Source organism: Anoplophora glabripennis, unplaced genomic scaffold (assembly GCF_000390285.2).
Source record: "Anoplophora glabripennis isolate ALB-LARVAE unplaced genomic scaffold, Agla_2.0 scaffold10, whole genome shotgun sequence".
Lineage (NCBI taxonomy): Eukaryota > Metazoa > Arthropoda > Insecta > Coleoptera > Cerambycidae > Anoplophora > Anoplophora glabripennis.
Genome location: NW_019416481.1, coordinates 2,251,528 through 2,275,048, shown reverse-complemented (window position 1 = coordinate 2,275,048; position 23,521 = coordinate 2,251,528). Strand labels below are relative to the sequence as shown.

At 33.6% G+C, this 23,521-nt stretch overlaps 1 protein-coding gene across 5 annotated transcripts in view; it reads right to left on the bottom strand.

Moving 5' to 3' along the window:
- Nucleotides 1-2,113: 2,113 nt before the first annotated feature.
- The window catches only part of LOC108903894 (LIM domain-binding protein 2), a 168,422-nt gene continuing 147,014 nt past the window's right edge, over nt 2,114-23,521 (bottom strand). For 2 of the 5 annotated variants that reach the window (XM_018706268.2, XM_018706239.2), the window contains 7 exons: nt 12,331-12,427; nt 10,302-10,404; nt 10,053-10,225; nt 9,636-9,848; nt 7,002-7,134; nt 6,648-6,775; nt 2,114-3,191 (listed from right to left, as the gene is read on the bottom strand). In XM_018706268.2, coding sequence (XP_018561784.1) covers nt 2,922-3,191; nt 6,648-6,775; nt 7,002-7,134; nt 9,636-9,848; nt 10,053-10,225; nt 10,302-10,404; nt 12,331-12,427 — 1,117 coding nt within the window. In that variant the 3' untranslated portion in view covers nt 2,114-2,921. The remainder of the gene's footprint in view (nt 3,192-6,647; nt 6,776-7,001; nt 7,135-9,635; nt 9,849-10,052; nt 10,226-10,301; nt 10,405-12,330; nt 12,428-23,521) is intronic. The other 3 variants (XM_018706253.2, XM_018706245.2, XM_018706261.2) reach the window with 3 other exon arrangements.

Genomic DNA, 23,521 nt, shown 5'->3' with positions numbered 1-23,521 from the left:
AGCAAATAGGCAACCAGCAATACATTTTAATAGATTTTATTACACGATTTGTCTAAATATAAACTAATGCACAAATAACAGACTTTCCACCATTTTAACTCAGATTTTCTATAAAATGGATTTAGTTTGAAACTTAAATAATTCTTTGATGTGAAGAAATTTGTAATTTACTTGTTCAAATGTGGCAAATTATAAATTTCTTTACACCAAAAAGTTATTTGAGTTTCAAACTAAGTCCATTTAATAGAAAATCTGCGTTAGATTGGGGGAAAGTCTGTTATTTGTGCATCGATTCATATTTAGACAAACTGTGTAATAAAATCTGTAAAAATGTATTGCTGGTTGCCTATTTGCTAAAGAGCCCTCTTAAGCTAATGATTTATTTAATTAAAGGTAAAGATCTGCTGAGTTTGGATATAAAAATATGTACCAGTGGTGGAGATACCAGGCGTAGCTGTCAATGAAAATTGCTGGAGTTCTACGCTACTGGATATTTTGAAAACTCGATCACTGTCTGTAACTCCTGTGGCGTTCTCAAGAAAAAAGATATTTTTCATTTTATTAACGAAACATTTGCGATACAATACTTGTTTTACATTTTTTTAACTAGAACTACTTATTTCTCAAAAAATGTTCAATGGATATTTTTAGCTACAAATACAATTTTAAATAAAAACTAATAGTAACAAGTCCAAAAAAACTGTGTTGCAGAAATTTCGCATATTGTTGAAGGTGAAACGAGTACTTCTAGGTTGTCACAGAAAATAAAAAATTATTCATTTTTCGAATAAAACGAATGATATCTTTTTTTTAGGAGACATCATAGTAAGTCAGGAGTAGTAAAAGAATTTTCGACATATTCAGTGGAACTTCTGGCGTTTTCACTGAAAGCAATTCCCTACAGCTCTGCCACTGGTAAACGTATTTATGTCTGAATTTAATGGATTTCTGCCTTTAATTAGATGATTTATTACTCCAAATTTCATTACTGTGCATTAAATGTCTCCAGAGATATTTTAGAAAACGCAACTTGTGTTTTAAATTTCAACACCCTGTACGTCAATAACTATTGATTTGTGGACGACCCAAGTTTATATAACCTTTCCGATTTAGAATCCCTCAGAAAAATCACCCCCTAAATTTGCTGAAGTGTTTAATTATCACCCTGTAGGTAATGACACTGCAACAGAGGCTGGACTTCAAAACGGACACGAAAAAGAATACCATTCGCTTATCCGACGACAATTTTTTTATTACTTCTACCAATTCGGACCAGCAGGCTACTAACGATAGTGACGATGAAGATAACGAAGAGAAACATTAAGAAAACGCATCCGACGAACAACACGAAGGCAAATCGGAGTCGAGTTGGGGCTATTATATTGTTGCGTTTTATTAATTAAAAAAAATAAGTTAAAACCAAAACAAAGCATAAAAGTTCTCTACTTTAATACTTTGCCTTGTAAAAAAATAAAACTCATCGTGCTGATCGAAACTTCCGTCATCGTGCCGACACTTAAGATTTATTTGTAAAATCGGTAGAATGCATTCATTCGTTGAGAGAGTGGCATTTTCTTTTACCTCAAAATTTTATTATAAGCTGAATGAATACAAGAAATTTTAGTGTTAACAATTTCAGTCAAACCTGTTTGTTCGTTTGACCTACTGACAGAAGTGGTAGAATGACTCTGTCTCACGATGAATGTGCCAGACAAACTTCATATAAAAAAAATGTCTTTATTTCAGTCAATCATTTCAAACATGTTGTTAGACGATAAGTCAAAGAAATTCTGAATTTTCTCCATAAAAACGTTCGTAGAGGAAAGTGTTTTTATTTAAGAGGGCTCTATAGCAAATAGCCAACCAGCAGTACATTTTTATAGATTTTATTACACAGTTTGTCGAAATATGAATTAATGCACAAATAACAGACTTTCCCCCGTTTTAAGCAGATTTTGTATAAAATGGACTTAGTTTGAAACTAAAATTACTTTTTGGTGTAAAAAAATTTGCAATTTACGATGCCACTCGTTAAAAAAATTACAAATTTCTTTATAACAAGAAGTAATTTTACTTTCAAACTAACTCCATTTTATAGAAAATCTGCGTTAGAATGGAGGAGTCTGTTATTTGCGCATTAACTCATATTTAGAAAAACTGTGTAATAAAATCTGTAAAAATGTATTGCTGGTAGCCTACTTGCTATAGAGCTATCAGTGAACTGTTGTGTGCATGTGGATGGGAAGGTTATGACAACTTTAACTCGACAGGTCGTTAAACATATTTTGTAGCAACTAACTGTTCAAGTTAATGATATTATTCTTTTTTGCTTAGTCGACAAAGCATGTCCTCCGCCAGAATGCCATTTTCATGATATACGGCACATAAAAAACGTTTGAGAAGAAACGTTAACGAAACCGGCCCAAAATTTCCGTCGCTAGCCCCCGGGCTACGATGTGTCGTGTTCAGATATCTGCGTGTTATTCTCAGAAGACAAACAACAGACAGTGTGACGATGTTTTTAGACTACTGTACAAATGAGCTGCCATTCGAAAACCAGAACATTCACTCTGCAGAGGTACCTATGGTGGGCGGTTCCGAAAGGAACCATTCAATGATTGCACTGTTTCGGGTGCAAAGCGCGGCTCCAGCCCGCGGCCGCCAACACTACGACAATGTCTGTCCCTGGTCCCTTCTAGTGGTGCCGGCGCAACCGGGATCCGCATGTTTGTCTTTTTTTTTTTCTTCATTACTCACTTCTCACACACCGTTCCTCAAGTCCTTGCACTTAACTTTGTAAAACTTGCATATAAAATTAAATAATTAAAAAAAAAAAAACAAGTTAGTCACTGGCTATCATCGCACGCTTATTGGAGAATACTGACTCGGAGAGATTCTATAGTTTAAAATATGAACTATCATCACTGGCTCACTGCGGGGGATTTTTTATCAGAGTCCTGGGTGGAGGGGGTGTTGCCCTGTGAGGGGCCCACGCCCGGCCCCCGGTCCCCCACTCCCGTTCCCCACGAGTTCGAGCCCGGCATGGGGGAGTCCGCGTGGAAGCCGTGGTTGTCATGGTCTAGTGAATTGGCGGCGTCGTACTGGGTGTTCTCTAGCCGGGTGATGAGCCGCTCGTCCTCGTCGCCGAATTCGCCGCCCATCAGGGACGGCTCACCCACCACCATCACATCCTGCAAAAGGGCAAACTTTACAAGAAATACTTTTACTTGGCCCGAAGTGTTATTTGTGGCAAAACTTCAGTTTTTTCTTTTGTACATTTTTGGTGTACATTTGAATCGTTAATTTTTCAAAAACCACGAAAGTAAAAAAAGGGAAATTTCCAGTAAAGCGAAAAAACTGTTTTGTACAAAAAGTATATTTTAAATTAGAAAAACTATCATTTTACTAATTTTGTGACTATAAGAAATGTGGAGCAAAACATAAAACCATGAAGTTTGTTAAAAAAAAATTTCTGTATTTCTGTACATGATTTTTGATGGAATACTGGTTTTTAGTATTAAACTAAACTAACGCAAAAAATTTAAGGGCCAAAAGAATTTCCAAAATTTTTCCGTGATTTTCGACAGACTGTATTTAGGTGAAAAATGGTCGTATCGGGAATTAAAAAAAGCATTTTGAAGCTCTAAGATTATAGTTTTTAGATCTTTCAGTCGAAATTTTTTAGGAGCTTTGGTTATTATGCAATTCTAAGAAATAGGGCGACTAACAAATTTTGCAACTTTCCTTTTTTTTCCGAGTCCACTGACGTGGAAAAATTTTTTTCAGCTAAGCCATTGGCATTGATTCATACCATTTTTTGAGACAAATTTCTAATTAGTTTTTGTGGAGTTTATCACTTAATAAACAGTTTTTTTCAAAACTAGCCTCTTCTCTGAAAAAAAATTTTTTTTTCATTTAAACAATTGCTGTAAAATGAGAAAACCTCAAAAAATTTTTTTTTTTCCATTTTAATCATGATTATGAAGTGTTTAAGCTCAAAAAACATGACCCTTTAATTTTTTTCAGAAGTTTGACTGTTTGAAACAAAGAAACGGTTCGCTAGATTTAGCTAATTTAGCTGTTAATTTTCTAAAAAACCATAAATTACCTTTTTTTTTCCTTTTTTTTAAATTCGTGTAAATGATTGAAGACAAAAGGATCCTTTTCCATTAAAAGTCCTATAATTCGATGAAAAATGGTCGTATCGAAATTTAAAAAAATGAAAATTGAAGCTGAATAAACAAGCTATCTGGTAAATGCAATGACTTAGCTGAAAAAAATTTTCGAAGTTCGTGGAAAAAAAAATTGCGAAATTTTTTTGTCACGCTATTTCTTAGAATTGAATAATAACCGTAGCTCCAAAAAAATATCGACCGAAAGATTTAAAAACTAGAATCTTAGAGCTTCAAAATGCTTTTTTTTTAATTTTTCACCTAAATAGTCTGTCAAAAATCACGAAAAAATTTCGCTTGACTCTTTGCATTAGTTTACTAAACGTTAATTTTATGGGAAATAAATGGAAAAACATTATCTATTACTACATATTGTTGGTGTAATTCAATGCTAGTCGAGTCATAGACTAGTCGTTGCCTGTTATATAAATAGTTAGGAATCTTTTATGCAAGGTTATGCATCTTTTGCATAGAAAAAGATTTTTTTTAAATTAGTTTAATAACTTTATAATAGAGTAAAAAAATGTCTGGTTTTGGTAGTTTTTTTTTTTAATTACAAGGTAAAGGAAAACGTAAACCAAGCTAACCTAACTCTACAAACAAATAGATTTTTAAGTAAGTTAGGTTAGGTTTTACAGATTTCTATATAAAGTTAGGTTAGGTTAAATATTTTGTATAAAATAGAAAAATTGTTTTCTAACATTAACGGGGAAACCACATCAAGAGGCTTAAAAAATAAAAAAAAATTTTATCGCATAAATTGTTAGTATAACTATTCAAGAATACGCTTCCAAAATTTCTTTTCGCTCCGATTTTACGAGCCTAAAACCGAACGCCCATCAAGTCAGCACTCAGCCGCACAAGAGTTAGGGCGGAGCGCTTGTTCAGGTAGACTTCCAGGTGTAGAAGTATGAAATGCGGATTTCAGACAACAGATGGCGCATCAATGCAGTTTGTGTATAAAGATTTGACACTGCGCCATTTTGTTGTGCCATCAACAAGCCAGACGCACACGAGTGATAAATTGGAAAAGTGTTGTGTTGTTGTGTTCAATATGTCAAAATTTATACCGAACAAAGACCATTCGCGAACAGCATTCATTTTTTGTTTTCGTTTGAAGAAAATTGCTACTGAATCATACCGATTAGTTCGAGACGCTTATGGTGAACATGCTCCACCTCAAGATACGTGTGAACGATGGTTTCGGAGTTTCAAAAGTGGTGACTTCGACGTTGAAGATAAGGAACGTGGAAAACCGCCAAAAAAAATACGAAGATGTGGAATTGAAAGCATCGTTGGAGGAAGATGATTCGCAAAGGTCACAAAACCGGTTCGCTACACTTTGGCAGCACTCAGCTGAGAAGTTTTACCCCATGCAGCTCACTCACCAGACTTGGCTCCTTCCGATTACCACCTGTTTGCATCGATGGGTCACGCACTTGCTGCGCAGCGCTTTGGTTCGTACGAAGATGCGAAAAAATGGCTCGATGGATGGTTCGCAGCAAATGGGGAAGATATTTACCGTCATGGTATTCACTAATTGCCCGAAAGTTGGGAAAAACGTATAACAAGTGATGGAGCATACTTTTTATCATTCTTCCAAATTTAACATGTTTTTTTTAGACAAAAATCGGCATTTCATACTTGTACACCTGGTAGTCACTTATTAAGCAAGACAAGATGCAAGCTTAGAAATGCCTATGAGGAAGACATGGCGCTGGAATCGCTGATTGATGCACTCGATAATATTGATAAATTTCTCAAATTTCTAGTTTTCGGAAATCTTCACGAGTTTTTCTCAAAACAAAATATTTTTGATTCACGGGAATCCTAGCTCAAAAAGTTATCCACCGATCGTTATGAAAGCGTGTTTCTTTATGAAATTACGAAGAACGTGAATCAACAATTGAAGTATCATAATTTTAAAGGTGTTTTCATTCAAAACAAGTGAAAAAAAAAATGGTGAACATAGATCAATTTTTTTCAAACACACGTCAAAACTTTAATTTTCACAATTTTTACCCACAATGAAGTTCATACTCTTCTTCATGCAGGAAAACGACCATTTTGCGTTAAGATCAAAATTACGACCTCCACATTTCCCGTGAACAATCAACTCGGATTTGATAAAATTTGTAAATGTAGCTCAAAATACTGATAAAATAATGTCAAAGTTTGATCAAAATCTAATTAATCTGTCCCACTCAAAAAAATTCATGAGGAACGCATGAAAATCAGTCTCGTAATGCGGTTTCCCCTCTTAAAATCGGTTCAATTTACAGGATATATCGAAATTTTTGTTCATAGTTTCTTTTTTCTGATTATATTTAATGTTCGAACCAAAAATGTAAATTTTTTTTAGTCTTTTTTGTTAACGAAATTGCACTGTTTTTAAAAGTAATTTTTGTCATTTCTTTATAGATGTAAATCGCAAAAACTTTTATCGAAAAACATTTTACAGAAGTGCGGCCTTACCTGCGACGCTAGAGAAAAATTAGGCCCTGGCGATCTCTTCTTGTTGGGAGCGGGAGTCACGTTGTTGGGCGCTCCACCCGAATTCGACCCTTTACGTTTCCGCCTCTTGTTCGCTGGCCTCTGAGATTCTACCCAGTGCAAAAAAAAAGGACAATTAGTTCTTTCCACGACCGTCGGGAATATCGAATACTGTTAATACCTCGCAGCGTGTTAACAGAGTGCATAGATTAGTTTTTCAGGATTTTTTTCATTTTTGCTATACTCGCTCGGCCACGGACGTCGTCGTCGTCGTGGACTCCCCCGGGTCTCAGTAAAGCAAGAATGAATAATCCTATAGTGCAATAAAATTGGTACCTCTCTTACCCGGCGGGGCAACCATCCTCTGCCATTTCTGAAATAACGTCGTCTTCAGGCAGTCCCGCGGACTCAGGGCGTACGCCTTGTGCCTCGACATAAGCTCCTGCATGGGTTCTAATATCACACATAACTAAAAACAAACCAAAACGTTATTTAAGGAAACTGAATTAAGGATAATCATTGGGAAACTCTCCAACAGCGATTATTTGGAGAAAAATAGCAATTTTTTTTTGTTATTTATGATCTCGGTCAATTTTTTATTTAATTATAGTTGTTGAAAATGCTAAAGATTGAAGTGCCAAGAAAAAAGTTATAAAGCACCAGAATAAAATAAAAAAGAAAAAAACAATAAAAAATTAGGACACGATAAAAGCAAAAAAAAAAGGGAAAAAAATTTCTGTTATACCAACTGGATAGATTTTTTGTCATGCTGAATTGTAGGTATCAAAAATATGTCACTTTTAAATAAAAACAACTTCTTATTGTGTGCGAACAATAAAAGTTTGTAATGGTAGAAACACTTGTAAAAATCATTAAAAACGTATTAAAAAATAGTGGCCCCCAAAAGAAGCTCATGGGGTACACCTGATACTGATTTTATTGAAAATAGAACATTTATTCTACAAAGACAAAGTACAACCATAAACATTATTATTTTATTAGTTGTTTACCGTTTTAAAAATTGTAAGCTAATTAGAAACATTATTTTATATTTTTAGAATCAATTTGATATCATTTTTGTTACATTAACTTGATAGAATTTTTATGTCATGTTGAATTTTATCAAAATACTGTCACAAAACCGTAGCCTCCAAACGAAAGCTTTGTTCTGCTAGGATTTTGTTAAAAATAGATAATTTATTTCACAAAGACAGAGGTCAACTGCAAACATTTATTAAAAAATATATTATTCTATTCGCTGTCCAGTTTTTTAAATTTTAAGCTGACTGGAAACATGTATTTTTTTCCATGTCAAGGTTTTAGTGTGATAAAGATCAATAAATAAAAGAGCACTATATTTTAAATTATTGCCAACATTTTGGTGTTATTTTACACCATCCTCAGGACTCTAAAATGCAAACAATGTTTTTTATAAATTTGTTAAGGTATTAAAACAATTTAAAAAACAAATACATTTACAAAAATTCTAAATAATTGTTCCTCTCACAATTACCATAAAACCCGAACAAAAAAATTCTAAAACAGCACTAAAAATAACAGGTATTACTCACTCATCGAAATTGCCCTGAGGATGGTGTAAAATAACACCAAAACATTGGCAATGATTTAAAACATAATGTTCTTTTATTTATTGATTGATTTATCGACTAAAACCTTGATAACTAATCAAGATCGCTAAACAGTGGAAACATAATGTATTTTTTTATCTACCAAAGATATCAATTTCATACCATTTCTGTTACTTGTGAGATTTTTAATGTCATGCTGAATTTTATCAAAAAAGTGTCAGCCACAAGCAAAAATATTTCAAATTGTGTGCGATCAATAGAATTTACTGGAAAAGAACTTGCAAAAGCATTAGAAAGATATTAAAGAATAGTGGCCCAAAATGGAAGCCTTGTGGCACACCTAATACTGCTAGCATTTTATTGAAAATAGAACATTTATTTCACAAACCCAGAGGACAACTGCAGACATTTTTTTTAACATGTACTTTTATTAGTTGTTTGTTGTTTTCCAAACTATTATAATCTGGGAATGTGTATTTTTTTGAACTACCAAAGATATAAATTTCAAATCTGTTTTCTATGTACAGGAAGCGGCATGATATGAAAGTAATCCAGGAAATCCTCTAAATTGTTAGATTGGAAGTTATTTTTAATGTCTGTTTTAAGAATTTTTTTTTGTACTCGTTACAATTTTATTGTATAAAATTCATAACACGGAGAGCAACAGAGAAAATATCTTGTTGAGAGCAATTCAAGAAAGGCAAAATAATTTAATAGAATTCACATCAGAGAAGCCTCAAGTAATCTTTTATTTTTTGTTTTGGAGGAGATGGTCGAAAAATAAGGAATGTATTTCAGAGAATAGAAAATCCTGCAGTCACATAATTGAAAATATTTCAAATTATGCGATAGAAACTTACAAGGGGAAAATTATTAGAAATATATTAATGAACAGTGGCCCCCAAATTAGTGCCTTGTGGCACACCTGCCACTGATAGGATTTTGTTGAAAATAGGACATACATTTCACAAAGACAAAGGTCAACCGCAAATATTTATTAAAAAAATATAATGCATTTGTTGCTCACTATTTTTAAAACATTAAAGTTTGGAACAGATTTTTTTAAAACCGTCAAATACATACATTCCGAAATATGAATATTATTTTTATTTTTTCGTATTCCAGTATTTTTCTTCAACTTTATCGTTTCTATCCTTGACATTCACTATACCGGGTTCACATGCATCGCCACATTCAAGGTTAAAATCGTCAAAACAAGTGATAAGAGAAGAAAAAAATCAACTCGCGTTATGCAACGATACTCATTGCTATACTCGATATAAGTGTGCTGTGAATTGCATATGTAAGTGTAAGTGTCAAAAAAAAACTAAAAATTACAAAGTAACTTACAATTACAAAAAAAATAAAACCGAAGACTCACCCTTAAATAATTAAGCGTTGAATTTGTAATGCCTTGCCTGGTGATATTCTTCGATAACTGGTCTAACATGCTGGTGTCTTGCTGGGAGTGCATCCCCACCACGACGGACCTGGGGATCAGCTCCCGGTGCGTCCGGACAGCAAAATGCCACGACTTTATCCTCATCAAGTCATCGAAGGTAAACTCTAGAATTAAACGGCCTTCTGTACACACCTGAAAAAAACAATTGTACGGTTATACTTATCCTACGAAAAACCACCTTCCAGAATCAATAACCCATAAAACAAAAGCCTAAATGAAGCTCGAGAATGAAAAGAAAAATTATACAATTGACGTTCCCCAAGGATGTACACTGGAGCCACTCTACTTTTGTCTTCATATAAATGGTTATTAGTAAAATTAAATTATTTTTCTTACCTTGGTAAAGAGGGGTTTACCATGATGTGTTATCATAGTGCACTGATCACAGTCTAGCGTAATACTAGTATTGTGGAAGGACTCTTTTGGATGCTTCATATTATAGTACAGTTCAGTCACTCCACCCTCAAATATACTCCTAAAATACCTGGGAATCAGCGTCCTTCCAATGGCTGAAAAAAGGCAACGATTTAAAAACTTCCGAACTAAACACGGTTTTTAGCGCAGGAAAATTTATTTGTAACTTACTGTATCTTTTGGGGCCATCTTCTAAACAAAAAGCGAGGGTCAGGGAGGCATCGTCCTCGAAAAACTCGGTTGCGAATGCGTCCCACCACAGGTTATCACTGTCCTGTAATGGTGAAATTTAACAGTTAGCTTATGGAATTATTTGCAAAAAAATTATAAATAATGATGACACCTTAAAGAAATATGTAGAAAATTCCGAATATTGATTTAGAAATAATGATCCTCATAAATATATTATTTATAGCCGATCAATTTTGTAGATAAAATCCATTAGTTGAATAAAAGAGACACATACATAAGTAATGGTAGGAAAGTGATAATGGTTTACATATAGATTATTTTTTATTCTTGTCGGTGTATTTTTAGAAAATTACACGTTTTCAAGGAAAAATTTTTATTCGTCGCTTTACTCGTACATTTTACCAAAATAAGATAAATGTTACGGCATAAATCTAAACCATTTATCTGCACAACTCTGCCAAGATCGGGTTTTTAGTTCTTTATTTGGTTTCATTTCTGAACCATCCCGACATATCGTTTAAGAAGATCTGCATCAATCAACTTTACAAATAACGATTTATTTTCATGACTGCATGGATAATGCTAAAATCTCTTACAGCAAATCTTTTAATTTAAGGAAACCAAATTTTTCAATTCTATATGTTGCCCTTTTAAATATTGATTAGTCTGCTTTAGATAAATATTGCAATGTGGACGAAACTTGTAGTGGCTTTTACAAAATATTTTTTTTATATAGAAATGTCTGTCATTTTGTATGAATAAAAATAAAAACAATTATAACCCATATAATATATTTATAAAAATAATATTCTTAAGACGGGTTCTCCGATTCCTGAAGGTTTTTAATTTTAATTTTTTTTTTAATGAGAGATTTATACCTATTTTTCCAAAACATTTAAGCACAAGGAATCATACCGCGTGAATTAAACAATTGTGGTCTTTCACTGCCTGTTATCTCTTTTATATTCTTATTTTTGTGACAGGCATCAATTTGTATGCTTCGGAGGTTTCTCATCGTGGAGGTTTACAGTCCTGTCTGGTGTTCCACAGGGATCAGTATTGGGCCAATTGTTATTCAATATTTTCATTAACAACCTTGTTAATTGTTTGAATACACCTCATCGTTTAGTGTGAATCTAATACCTATGTTGAATATTAAAAAACTCAAAATATCAATTTTTTCTCGGAAGTAGATAAATTTTGATTTTTGATACAGTATAAATAACATAAACGTAAATCTACTTGTCATAGATGCAATTTATTTTGTTTGTCATACAATGTAATTTGGTTTGTTTATCATTTAAGTGTTCTTGTCTGGTTTTTTGTACTGTACAGGGTGTCCCGAAATTCATGCAACAAAATTTGGTCATAGATTCTTAAGACAAATTTAGGGGACCCGTATTTTTACTTTTTGCCAACTGGCCCCCTTTTTTGGAGTTACAGCCCCCTGTCATCTGCCCCTAAGTCTTTTTTATATCTCAAAACCATGTTGTACGAGAATAACTAAATTTGGTACACAGAGGTTTTATGACGCTTTTTGATGAAAAACCCCCTTAACACACTTTTTCGTTGGCTCCCTTGTCTTTGGAATCAGAAAAATTTGGTCACAAATTTGATTTTTTTTTTAATTATTAGTTAGCTAGAAAGCCATTGATTTTAGAAACTTTTTTGTCTCTTGATATTTGTTTCGTAAAACGCAATGTTTTTGAGGAAAATGGCAAATCACGATAAGCATTCGATCACATTTTGACATTTTTCTCGAAAACATTGTGTTTTACGAAAAAAGTATAAAGATACAAAAAGTTTCTAAATTTAATGGCTTTCTAGTGGACTGATAATTTTTAAGAAATTTAAATATGCAACCAAATTTTTTTGGCTCCAAAGACAAGGGGGCCCATGAAAAATTGTCTTAAGGGGGTTCCTCACCAAAAAACGTAATATACCTATAATATTGGATATTTTTGATTGTATTATTTATAAATAAGGGAAAATTTGAACAAATACACACTACCTCCGTCCTTTGCTGCAGCCTTTTGTTGAGTTCATATATTCGATAGTCCGGTTGGCCGAAGTAAGGGGTGTGCCTCCTTGGGACAGGTAGAGATCTGAAAAAGAAAAAAATAATAGTTTTAGAAACTGTAGAACTTAGCACTCAATGTAAATTATATAGATTTATAGTAAGTTTCAATTTGCTTCAATAAACACGAATATTAATACAAACAAACACATCCGCAGAAGAGAAATTGAAACACATTGTTTTCAAGGTCACTTCTAAGATAAAGTCATAGTGAATGGTATATACATAGGTGAAACTTCATGTTCCTGCTACAAATACTAAAGAATAATTACTGATGATTAATTTAGAAGTCAGATTAACGTTTCCCCTACATTAAAACCAGGAAAGGGTTCTAAAGAATAGTGACGTGTACACACCCAAGAGCTCTTGGGGTTCATAGAGAGGAAATCTGCTATTTTGCAGATGTTATAATTCTCTCTCTGCTGCAGAATATTGACTAATAAGAATATAATTAGTTAAAAAATCGGCCTTAAAAAAGAAGATTCAATTTCTTGGTGATTATTATTATACAAACTGGATACTTAAAGATTTCCCGAGATAATCGTAAAGGTTCTTATCTCATTTTGGTTCTAAATTTATGAAGATAATAAAAACGACGGAATAAAACCGATCTTAAAAAATTCATCCAGTGTATTTCAAAAAATCAATTCGCGATATTTGCCTTTCTTGCCTGTGCCATTATATTTTGTACACAAATACAAAAGGCTAGTGGCTACTGGCTACCATTGACATTGACAATAATTGATGGACTTCTTCTTTTTCTTTCCCTAGTGGTTGGTTCTGATAAGTCCCGTAGCACCGCGGCCTTATTTATTGTGCGTCCCACTACTTCCTATTCAGCAAGTAGTTTTGTCCTTTGACGGACTTATATTAGTATATCTTTTAGTATATCTGCGATGGCTAATAAAAATGAAAATCGCTGCTCCTTTATCAACAAATCCCGAAACATGGTGATTTCATCCACTCAACTTTTATCATTTAAAAAAATACTTGAGTAATCGCTTAGTTATGACGACCAGGTAATGTTTCTGTGGGTACATAATTTGTTTTTTACCAAGCAAAGTTTATGTAAAAGTTGTACTTAAATTTCCTTGATATTTAACTGACAGATCCAATTACGTGTTGCAAAAAGGCATGCTTTTGGCACAAAATAACAGGATAAGTTGAATTTTCTTCCCGCAAAGGTACGCTCGCAATAAATAAATTAAGTGGGAAACCCGGAAAGCGAGAGATTTTTCAAGTTATATAGAATGACTAATATAAATTACCATTAAAAAAAAAACTACTTAAGACACAGAGATCAGAATCAATAACCATCGCACGAACGATGAATATGTATAAATTTTTTACAAGTTACAATTATAAATCGCTCTCATATATGTATACGTTTGTCAAGTTCTTTAAGTCTAGATGGAGGTTCAATAAACCACCAGGAAAACAAGTTATGTTTTATACCACAGCCTTCTGGAACAAACAACATTTAAAGCTAATTGTTGTCAGCACTGATAATGCCGTGTATTGACTTTATCCTTAAGCATAAAAAAAAAATCGATTTTATTTAAACAAATACACTGCGGAAATACGGTCCTTTTCATAAGCGAAATTCTATATATCTCATGTTAACTGACATATCTCTTACAGTGGTGGTATTATTAATACAAAAAAAATTTCCAATAAAAGGGACATCGAATCAATTTATTTATATTTTAATATAAAGTAATAAAAATTAATAGAATGATGTCTCGCAAAGACAATGAGCCATCTTAAGTGTTTTGGTAATGAAATTCAATTTCACAAGCAATTTTTCATTTTAACGTAAATAATATTTATTCAATTTCACTAATGACTTAAAAAATTTAGTTACTAGTGATTGAAATTTAATTTTAGTCACTAAAAACCAATCAGTAAAGTACCTACAAAACTGCAACTGTTTGACAAATGAGATTTACTGGAAATTTGGAACAAAATATTTCGCAGATCATTTCCTTTTCAATAAACGACCGAAATTAAATAAATATATTTTCGAACACCATCATCTCGACTATAACTATTACTCTATACTCCAGTAAAATTAGAGTTTGAATGTAAAAAAATAATTAGTAGACATGTTAATGCACTTTTTGACGGTAGAATCATAATATCAAAAAAGTAGAGCGAAAGAAGTGACACTAAGTTGGCAAATTGCAAATAAGTGTCAAATTTATGTGTTTTTTCACTTTTTTCTTTACTGCTCTCGAAAATCTAGATGACCTATCGGATAATTAGTCATTTTTTGTTGTAGGCAATTAAATTACCTACAATTTATGGTATCGAAGTCATATTGTCCCAGGGTCAGGCAAAAGCCGCTCGGGAATTCGCTCTTTTTGCATTAAATAGAGCTTACTTTTACGGTAATTAAAAAAAAAGAGAAATCACCAACGTCTTTTTGTTAAGAAAACTTTTTTTATAAAGTTAATTGTTAATTAATTATTGGAGGTATCGCACCGGGACTTTAGAGACAATTAAAGAAAGGTTTAAACTTTTATTTTCAGAAAGTTGATATTTTATGCAAAAAACGTGCTAGCAGTAGTTAACGCCAATGGACGGCCTGTAAGCGGGAGGAGCGCTCGGCCCGCGCATGCACGTGAACGTCGCTCTCGTCGCGCGCGAGATTTTTGACTTGAACGTTTCAAATTCGGTTAAAAAATCTCGCGTTCTACCGAGGGCGGCTTTTGACGCGTGAGCGGGCCCGGCGCCCCTTCTCCCGAGTGCAGGCTGTTTATTAACGTTAACTTTTACTGCTGCTAGCGCGTTTATTATATGAACTATCAATATAAAACTTTCTGAAGATAAAAGTTTAACCCTTTCTTTAATCGTTTCTAAAAACCCGGTCCAATGCATCCAATAGTTATTTAACAATTAATGTTATAAAAAAAGCTATCTTGGGAACAAAGACGCGCAAACTGACCGTCTTTTCCATAAATTTCATCAACATCCATTGCTTTTTGCAATAATAATGCACAATTTTTGAACGCTGATATTTCCGCGTTTATAGTTAACAAATAGGTGAAATATGACTTAAGATACCTTAAATTGTAGGTAACTTAATTGCCTACAACATAAAATAACTAATATTCCGATAGGTCGTCTAGATTTTCGGAGGCAGTAAAAAAAGTGAAAAAACACGTTAATTTTGAGGTTTTATGATCTAATTCGACTGGAGTACTATTATTAAAATTCGATCTAGTACGTTAAGCGACTCCGAACCGATGAATTTGTTTTTAAAATTAATTATTATTCAATGTCGTTTCGAGACCGACCAAAAGTTCCTCCTGGGCCAGACTGCGGGTCTACCAATCGGACTGCACCTTTCACCGATATTTCAGTTAACAGATACGACTATATAAATCTTCGGTTCGGCGTTATTAAATCCAACACCGGCCGCTCGATCTAATTGATGGTACTCGGGAGACTTCATGATCTCCGACAAAAATGCGCCTTGGCGTGTGTGTGTGTGTGTGTGAGTGTGGATAACAGGTTTTTCTATTAGCGAAACGCCGGTAAAACTGTTTGCCTAACCTTGAACTTGCCGGAGTTATTATATCTCCCGGTATAAATTTGAATTATGAGGACCGTTTCCAAGATCATAATTCATTGTCGGATTTATCGCGACAAGTTGTTATTCCTTTTTGGAAGCTATAAATAATCGACAAAAGAAATATGTAAATGGACGTGTCGTACAACCGCCACGAGAGCTGGAATTATACAATATTCTTAAAAAAAAAATGCTAGAGCTGAACTAGTTTATTAATTTTTTGTAAATAAGCACATAATGTATCTCTTGAATGAAAATTTTTCAATTTATTTTTTAAAGGAAGAAAATCCTTAAAAACATGAAAAATTATGTAAGATTACGTATTAGATTTAATTTTAATCTCAACTTATGCGTACCTACTACCATGGGCGTAGGTAGGGGGGGGGGCAACAGGGGGTGTGCACGGTGCCCACCTCAGGAAAGAAAGATCCAATAATGTAATTTTCCTCATATCGGTAAGTTGCCATTAGTTTTGGAATCAAACTAAAGATTGTTTAGACTTTGACATTTTACATCCATAGATCTTGCAGCTCTGGGCCCACCCAAGCAAAAATCCTAGCTACGCCCATTGTACCTACTTATAATAAATACATTATCTGGTGCAACGCACTTTCGTAATTATTCTTGCCTTCAGGTGAATATTGCTAAGGATAATTTCAGAATTACATTCAATTTAAGAAAAAAAAACGGAAAAATTATAAAAATGGAGAAAGTAGAAATATTTAAGAAATTCTAAATAAAACATTTTCCAAACACACTAGGCACAGAAATAAAGGGATATTAAAAAAATTTCAAAATTTTGGGGAATTTTCAAAGAGAACTTGGAGGGAAATGGTCGTAGAGAGAATGAAAAAATAAGGAAATTGAAGCTTCGAGTGTCTAGTTTTCGGATCTGGAGTTTAAAATATCTTAGCGTCAGCAGTTTTTGAGTAATCATAAGAAAATCAACGAAAAAAACTGAAAATGTTTGCTTTTCTTTAAAAAGGCCTATGGACTTCAAATTTTTTTTTTTTAATTTCACCTTAAAGCTCTTTTAGATAATTTAATTCTCTTCAATTTGGGCGGTTCCGGAGCCTTGTACGATGATTTGCCGTCGAGTTATCGTCGATCGAAGCAAAAAAATCATTTTTGACTTTGGCAATCAATTACTCGGGAAATAATGGTCGTACAGAAAATTCAAGCAGGGTTTTGAAAACTGCAAAGTATTCTCTACGATGCGAATTTTTTTTCTTAGCGCTCGGAATGTTTAAAGAAAAAATCTGAAAATCAATGTAATAAATGATTTTTCATTTTATTCATTTTTTTAAGTTAAAAATGTTTTTTTAGCAATAATCCATATTTTCTTCATCAAAAATCGTTCTTTATTCTAAAAAAAAAATTGAAAATGGTGAAATTACCAAAACAATTTTGTCCATCCGTTTTTTAAAGCAAAAAATTTTTTAATATCCCTTAATTTCTGTGCTTAGTGTATATTTTGCTGACAAAAACCCAATAAGTACGAAAATAATTTATCTCAAATTAGTAGAGCTCAAAAACAAATTAATAAACGGTAAATATATTCTAATTGAAGCGACAAAAATGTTATCTGAATTTTAATTTTTTTTAGCCAAATTTAAACATAAAATTAAACTCATAAAAAACATACAAATTAATTTAAAGATCTTCAGATTCCAGATCTGATGCTTCTGATTCCACAGCAAATGCTTTTGGTTATAGTGAACACATTCAGAATCTTTGACAGCTTCTAAAAATGGAATTTCTACGATATACAGGGTGTCCGTTAAAGAATGGGCCAAGCTTTACACTAAATTCTACGACAAAATTTAAACAAATTTTTTTATGCATTTATAAATTTAAATGCTTTTTTATTGAAAACGATTGGATTTAGAGATATGTATTCCTTTTTTTAAGCTGAAAAGTTGAGGGAAAAGATTTGTCCAGCCCAAAGTGAAGTGAAGTAAATCGTCGAAAAATTCGAATTTCTCATCACAAAAAACCCACAGATCCGAAACACGAATTTAGCTTTAGCTTTAAGTAGGTAGTCGAAAGTTATTAGAGAAAATGTTATTTATTTTTTCAACTTCAACACCCTGTATCTCGAAAATTAAACGTTTATGAGCAATATTTTCCCATTAATTTTCGTCTAGTGGTAAAGTTTTACCCATTTTTTAACGGACACCCTGTATAATATGTAAGTATATTATTTATATGGCAAGCATATTAGCTAGAACTGTTTATATCCTAAATTTAAACAAATGTTAGATTTTATATTTTACCGGTTTTCTAGTTTTTTTTAGAACACGTTTTTTTTCAGGCGCCCAATTTTTACGAAAATTTTAGACATCTAACTGCGTTATATGACAAAAAATTATTATGAAAAATTAATTATTTGTAACAGATTACAATGTTTAGTTAAACAGCTCTTTCAAAAAGTATCACGCAAGCGTAAGTAAGTCAAATAAGAATTGTGACATAAAGCTCTGCGATGATTATTACTTTGAATGTCCAATTTCACATGTAGACAAAACTGTTTCGTTAAAATACTTTTAAATCAGGGATCTAAAAGGAATTTTTTAATTTCCTTAAATTAACCGGTGAATTGTAAAATTTGGCAACACCGCAACTTTCAAGTAGAACTCCTAAGCATGAAAACAAATAAACCAGATTTTTTTTGCAGTAGATAGGTAGATACATAGACACAGGTAGTCCCTAGATTGACCAAACACCGTAACAGATTGTTGTCATTTGCCCCAAAATGGCGGTTTGACATATGCCAATTTAAAGTCTCTAGATTGAGCAAGTACCGCAATTAATGGTCTTGTTAGACCCAAAATGGCGGTTTAACAATTGACAATAATGATTATCAATGTGCTTCTTATATATGAAAAATATTAAAAACACTTTATCAATATCTAGGGACTTTATGCCAATCTTAATTATATATAAAAAATATCAAAATTTAATTGTTGTAGTATTTGGAGACATTGGGATATTACATAATAAATTGTTTAAACTAAGAAAATTGCAGAAAAATGTAGTGAATATTCGAATTTATATTTCAATGTAGGCAATAAGGATTTTGCCCCAAAATATCCAGGGACATTTGGTGTAACTCTATTTTTGACATTTTCCAAAGATTGATGGCGATGAATTTCAATACGACATTTGGTTTCCGAACGAAGCGAAGTTGCCACTTCTCATCGAACCACCTTATTATTTAAAGAAATTTCTATTGGCCCTGATTCATCGAGAAAGTTAGGACGGTGAACCGCAGAGCGACTAAAAAAATTTAAGTAGCGGCCGATTTTTTCTTCTTGCATAAACGTTAAGTTTTCTCCTTCGTCTCTAGCCGCTTCGTTAGATTACTTTCTTTATTCATGCATGGTTTGTCCCAGACTGAAAATTGGGTTAACGTACCACAGTGTGAATTTTTTTAACAGATACGGTCGCGCTCTCCGCTACCTCCAACTAGTATTTGAGCAAGACGTTCTTCCATGAAATTAACTATAGAGGGTGTCCCAAAAAAAAAAAACATAACCCTTCGATAACTTTTTAGGATTGAGTCCTCTCAAAAAGGTTTCAGGAAAAAATTTGTAGGATATCAAAAATCACGTTTTGGTGATTTCACTTGACCTTAAGTTTCAAGGTCTAATCAAAGTCAACGTGAAAATATTACACGGATTATTTTTTTTAAGGCAGTAATCGATAGAGCGCCAAATTTTTCTTTACGCCCATGCATGTCATTTGGACGATAAACTCATTATTCTCTGGAGAACTCAACAGAAACGTTTTAAGCACAGTTTGTAGGATTTTGAATGACAATTAGATGGTGACCTTGGATTCGACCTTCACCAAAAGTTGCTTTGTTAAAACTAAGGTCAACTTAATGACGGAATTAGAGATTAAAAAATGTTTTCAGGGTGTCCGTGAAAGTCATTTGAAGTCATAATTGATGCTGGTGGCTATAGCTATAAATACTTTACGATCAGATAGAAAGAGTAAACAAAGCAAGCTTAAAAAAAAGGTTCTCAATTTCATTTTCCACATGCAAATTGTCAAAAGAATATTAAAAATGTGATCTCATACTTTGATTTGACCGTTGTGAGCCATTCCAACATTTTATGTTCTCGAGTAACGTAAAACGTTTCGTATACAGAGTGGCCAAATTAAAACGAAACGGAGCCATTTTCAGGAACTGCGTCAAGATTGTAGAAAAACGCCCAGACCCGTCGATTTTAGATTAAAGAATTCTTTGCTGGTATTTTTAACTTCGCCACTTTCATCCCCAAGCAAGGGTAAGCATCACCCCAAAATATTTAAATGGCATTGGGGGTTGAATAATATTTTTTTTAAAAGCTCTTACAATTCTCTTTACAATAGACTTTAAATTTTATAATCCCGCCCAATACTTATTAAGAATTTTGATTTTAAATTTGTGTACAAAAAATTAAACTTATGTACAAACAATTAGTAACGGTAAAAATGTCAGTCATTCGAGTTAAGTACGCCAATGGTATGAATTTAGTATTTCTTGCGTTACATTGGTTTTTGGCGATTTGTTATCACTTTCGTAAAAAAAACACAATTGTAAAAAACAGAGATGAATGCCATACACACACAATGAACGTAAAATTTGTGGATTCCAAATTATTTTCTAGTATTATTTGGAAGCGTTGGTTGGTAATTTATTTAATTGTGTTTTTGAAAATTAAACACTATGGTTTATTCCATTGCGGAAAGGGTAAATAAAATTTCGCTTTATTTTATGAACAACAAATGTGCGAATAGAACAGCTCAGCTATTTATTGAACAGCATCAAGATCGACATGTCAGGAGAAAGTATGTTCTAGAGTTAGTAAAAAAATTTCAAGAGACAGGGAACGTAGCCAATAAAAAACGAGTAATTGAAAAACCTATAGTTAATGAAGCTAGTGAAGTTGCAGTTTTGGGACAAGTTCATCTTGATCCTACATTAAGTACGAGGCAGCTGACATCTGTGTCTGGGATGAATCGAACCAGCATACAAACCATTTTGACTAAGAATAAATTCCATTCATACAAAATACATTTAGTCCAGAAACTTCATGAGGATGATTATGACCGCTGTTTGCAATTTTGCGAAATAATGAGTGAGCGAACAGGGAACGATCCACAGTTCCTTTTTAACATTTGTTTTTCTGATGAATGCAGCTTTTTCTTGAACGAAACGGTAAATCGTCACAATTGCCGCTATTGGTCCGATTCAAAACCAAGAGTTTTCACGAGATGCATACACAGCAACTGTAAAAATTAAATGTATGGGCTGGAATTTTCGGCGACCGGCTGGTAGGTCATTTTTTCTACCTGGTAATTTGATTGGCCAAATGTATTTGCAATTACTGGAAGACGCTATTGACCCTGCCTTGACTGATATTATTGAAAATGTTCCAGAGTATGATGAAGATCATTTGATTTTTCAACAGGACGGTGCTCCTCCGCATTATGCGTTAATTGTCCGTCAGTATTTGGACCAACGTTTTCTACGGAATTGGATTGGGAGAAGGGGCAGCACTGAGTGGCCTCCTCGATCACCGGATTTATCACCCCTTGATTTCTTTTTGTGGGGATACCTAAAAAGTAAAATCTATAAAACACAGCCAACGTCGCTGGAAGATTTGCGTCAAAGAATCGTCGACGAATGCCGTCGAATCACACCGGAAATGCTTCGGAATGTGCGCGAAAGTTTCGAACAAAATCTTTATTCTTGTATGGAAGCGGGCGGTCATCAGTTTAAACATTTAATCAACTAAGTAGTAAGTAAGCAGCTAAACACAATTTAAATTTAGAGTGTAAATTTTTTTCAAAGTATTGGGCGGAATTATAAAATTTAAAGTCTGTTGTAAAGAGAATTGTAAGAGCTTTCAAAAGAAATATTACTCAACCCCCAATGCCATTTAAATATTTTGGGGTGATGCTTACCCTTGCTTGGGGGTGAAAGTTGCGGAGTCAAAAATACCAGCAAAGAATGTCCCCCTTTAATCTAAAACCGACTTGTCTGAGCGTTTTTCTACAATCTTGACGCAGTTCCTGAAAATGGCTCTGTTTCGTTTTCATTTGGCCACTCCGTATATTAGCTGCAAAATATTTCACAAGTAATAATCGTCCGTCTAAATTCTAAATTATCACGTTTCAAATCAATTTATAGAGACTATTGAGATCAGACACAAAAAGTAAAACTATTACCGGACAATTACTTACGACAGAGTAAAAAGACGACGCCTTTATCCATATAAATCGAAAAAAGTGATTATTTACTTCTGTTCTGCAACAAAAAGGAGACCATTCGTTCTGAAATTTATGGATGGGACGTGGCTAAAAAGTCAAATGACCCCATTAGAATGCTAGACGTCGAATGGACAGTAAAGTTGAGAACCTCCTAACACGGAGTTTCTTATTGGAGTTTTTTTTAGATATCATCCAATTGGAAAAAATAGTAAAATAAAAACTCAAATCCTTAAAGAGGATGAAATGCGAGAATTCGCCCCCAAACAAACTTTTAATACATGAACATAATTATCCACAAAATAAACACCCCATTACTGGTATATAAATAATTTTATTTATGTATTTATGCAAACACTACAACAAATTCAAGGTACTCAACTTTTTCGATTCAAATCAACCATAATACAGGTGACACATTAGAGATCCGACCTACACAGCGCCACCAAAATCACTCCGATCGGACCAACCCTGCGCCCAGCAATCGCGACCGAACCCACTACAAAAATATTCAAGGTACTCAATTTTTCCATTTCAAATCAACTATACAGTAATATGCAAGTACGTATGTAGAATGTTCATTTTTTGTTACATTTTTTTAGATTGCTGCTTTTAAATACTGATTTTTCTAGGACTCTAAATCGTATAGACCATTTTTCAGAGTTAGAACAATGGCCGTTTGCGCCTCTGAATCAGGGCCACCTACGACTTGTCCGTTCCAGGCTGTAGTGCGGTCATTAATTCGCAAAAATGCCGACGTCCTAGATTTGTCTTGTAGGATCTCGGGTAATGTGCGGTGCCGCGATTGCAGCAATCAATCTGTCAGTTGGAGGTCCTGCGATGACGCAGGACGCCGCCGATAGCATCGCGCTGCAGTCTCTAGAGGGGCGGATATCCAAAAAAAGGTGCTCGATTGGGGACACCGAACGCCGTCGAATCGACCGACTTGTATTAAAGACAAAGCATAAATATTGTTAAAAAAATATTGTTTGGCAATAATTGACAACAATCATGGTCAAATGATATGAAATAAAGTAAAAAAAATCACTTGGATCACTTGATAATATTCATAGCTAGGTACTATTATTATACCGAGAGATCGAGAATGATTGACCGGATTCTGAACGTACCCTGTCTCAATTGCTATCAAAACTGATTTCCTTTTGCTAAAATTACTTTCTTTTCCAATGTCAATTGTGCGATTTCAAGGAGTTCTGTGGCGATTTCACAATTTGACGTTCTATTCATTGGCGTACGGATTTTTTGGCTTGGATATTATTTTGTAGA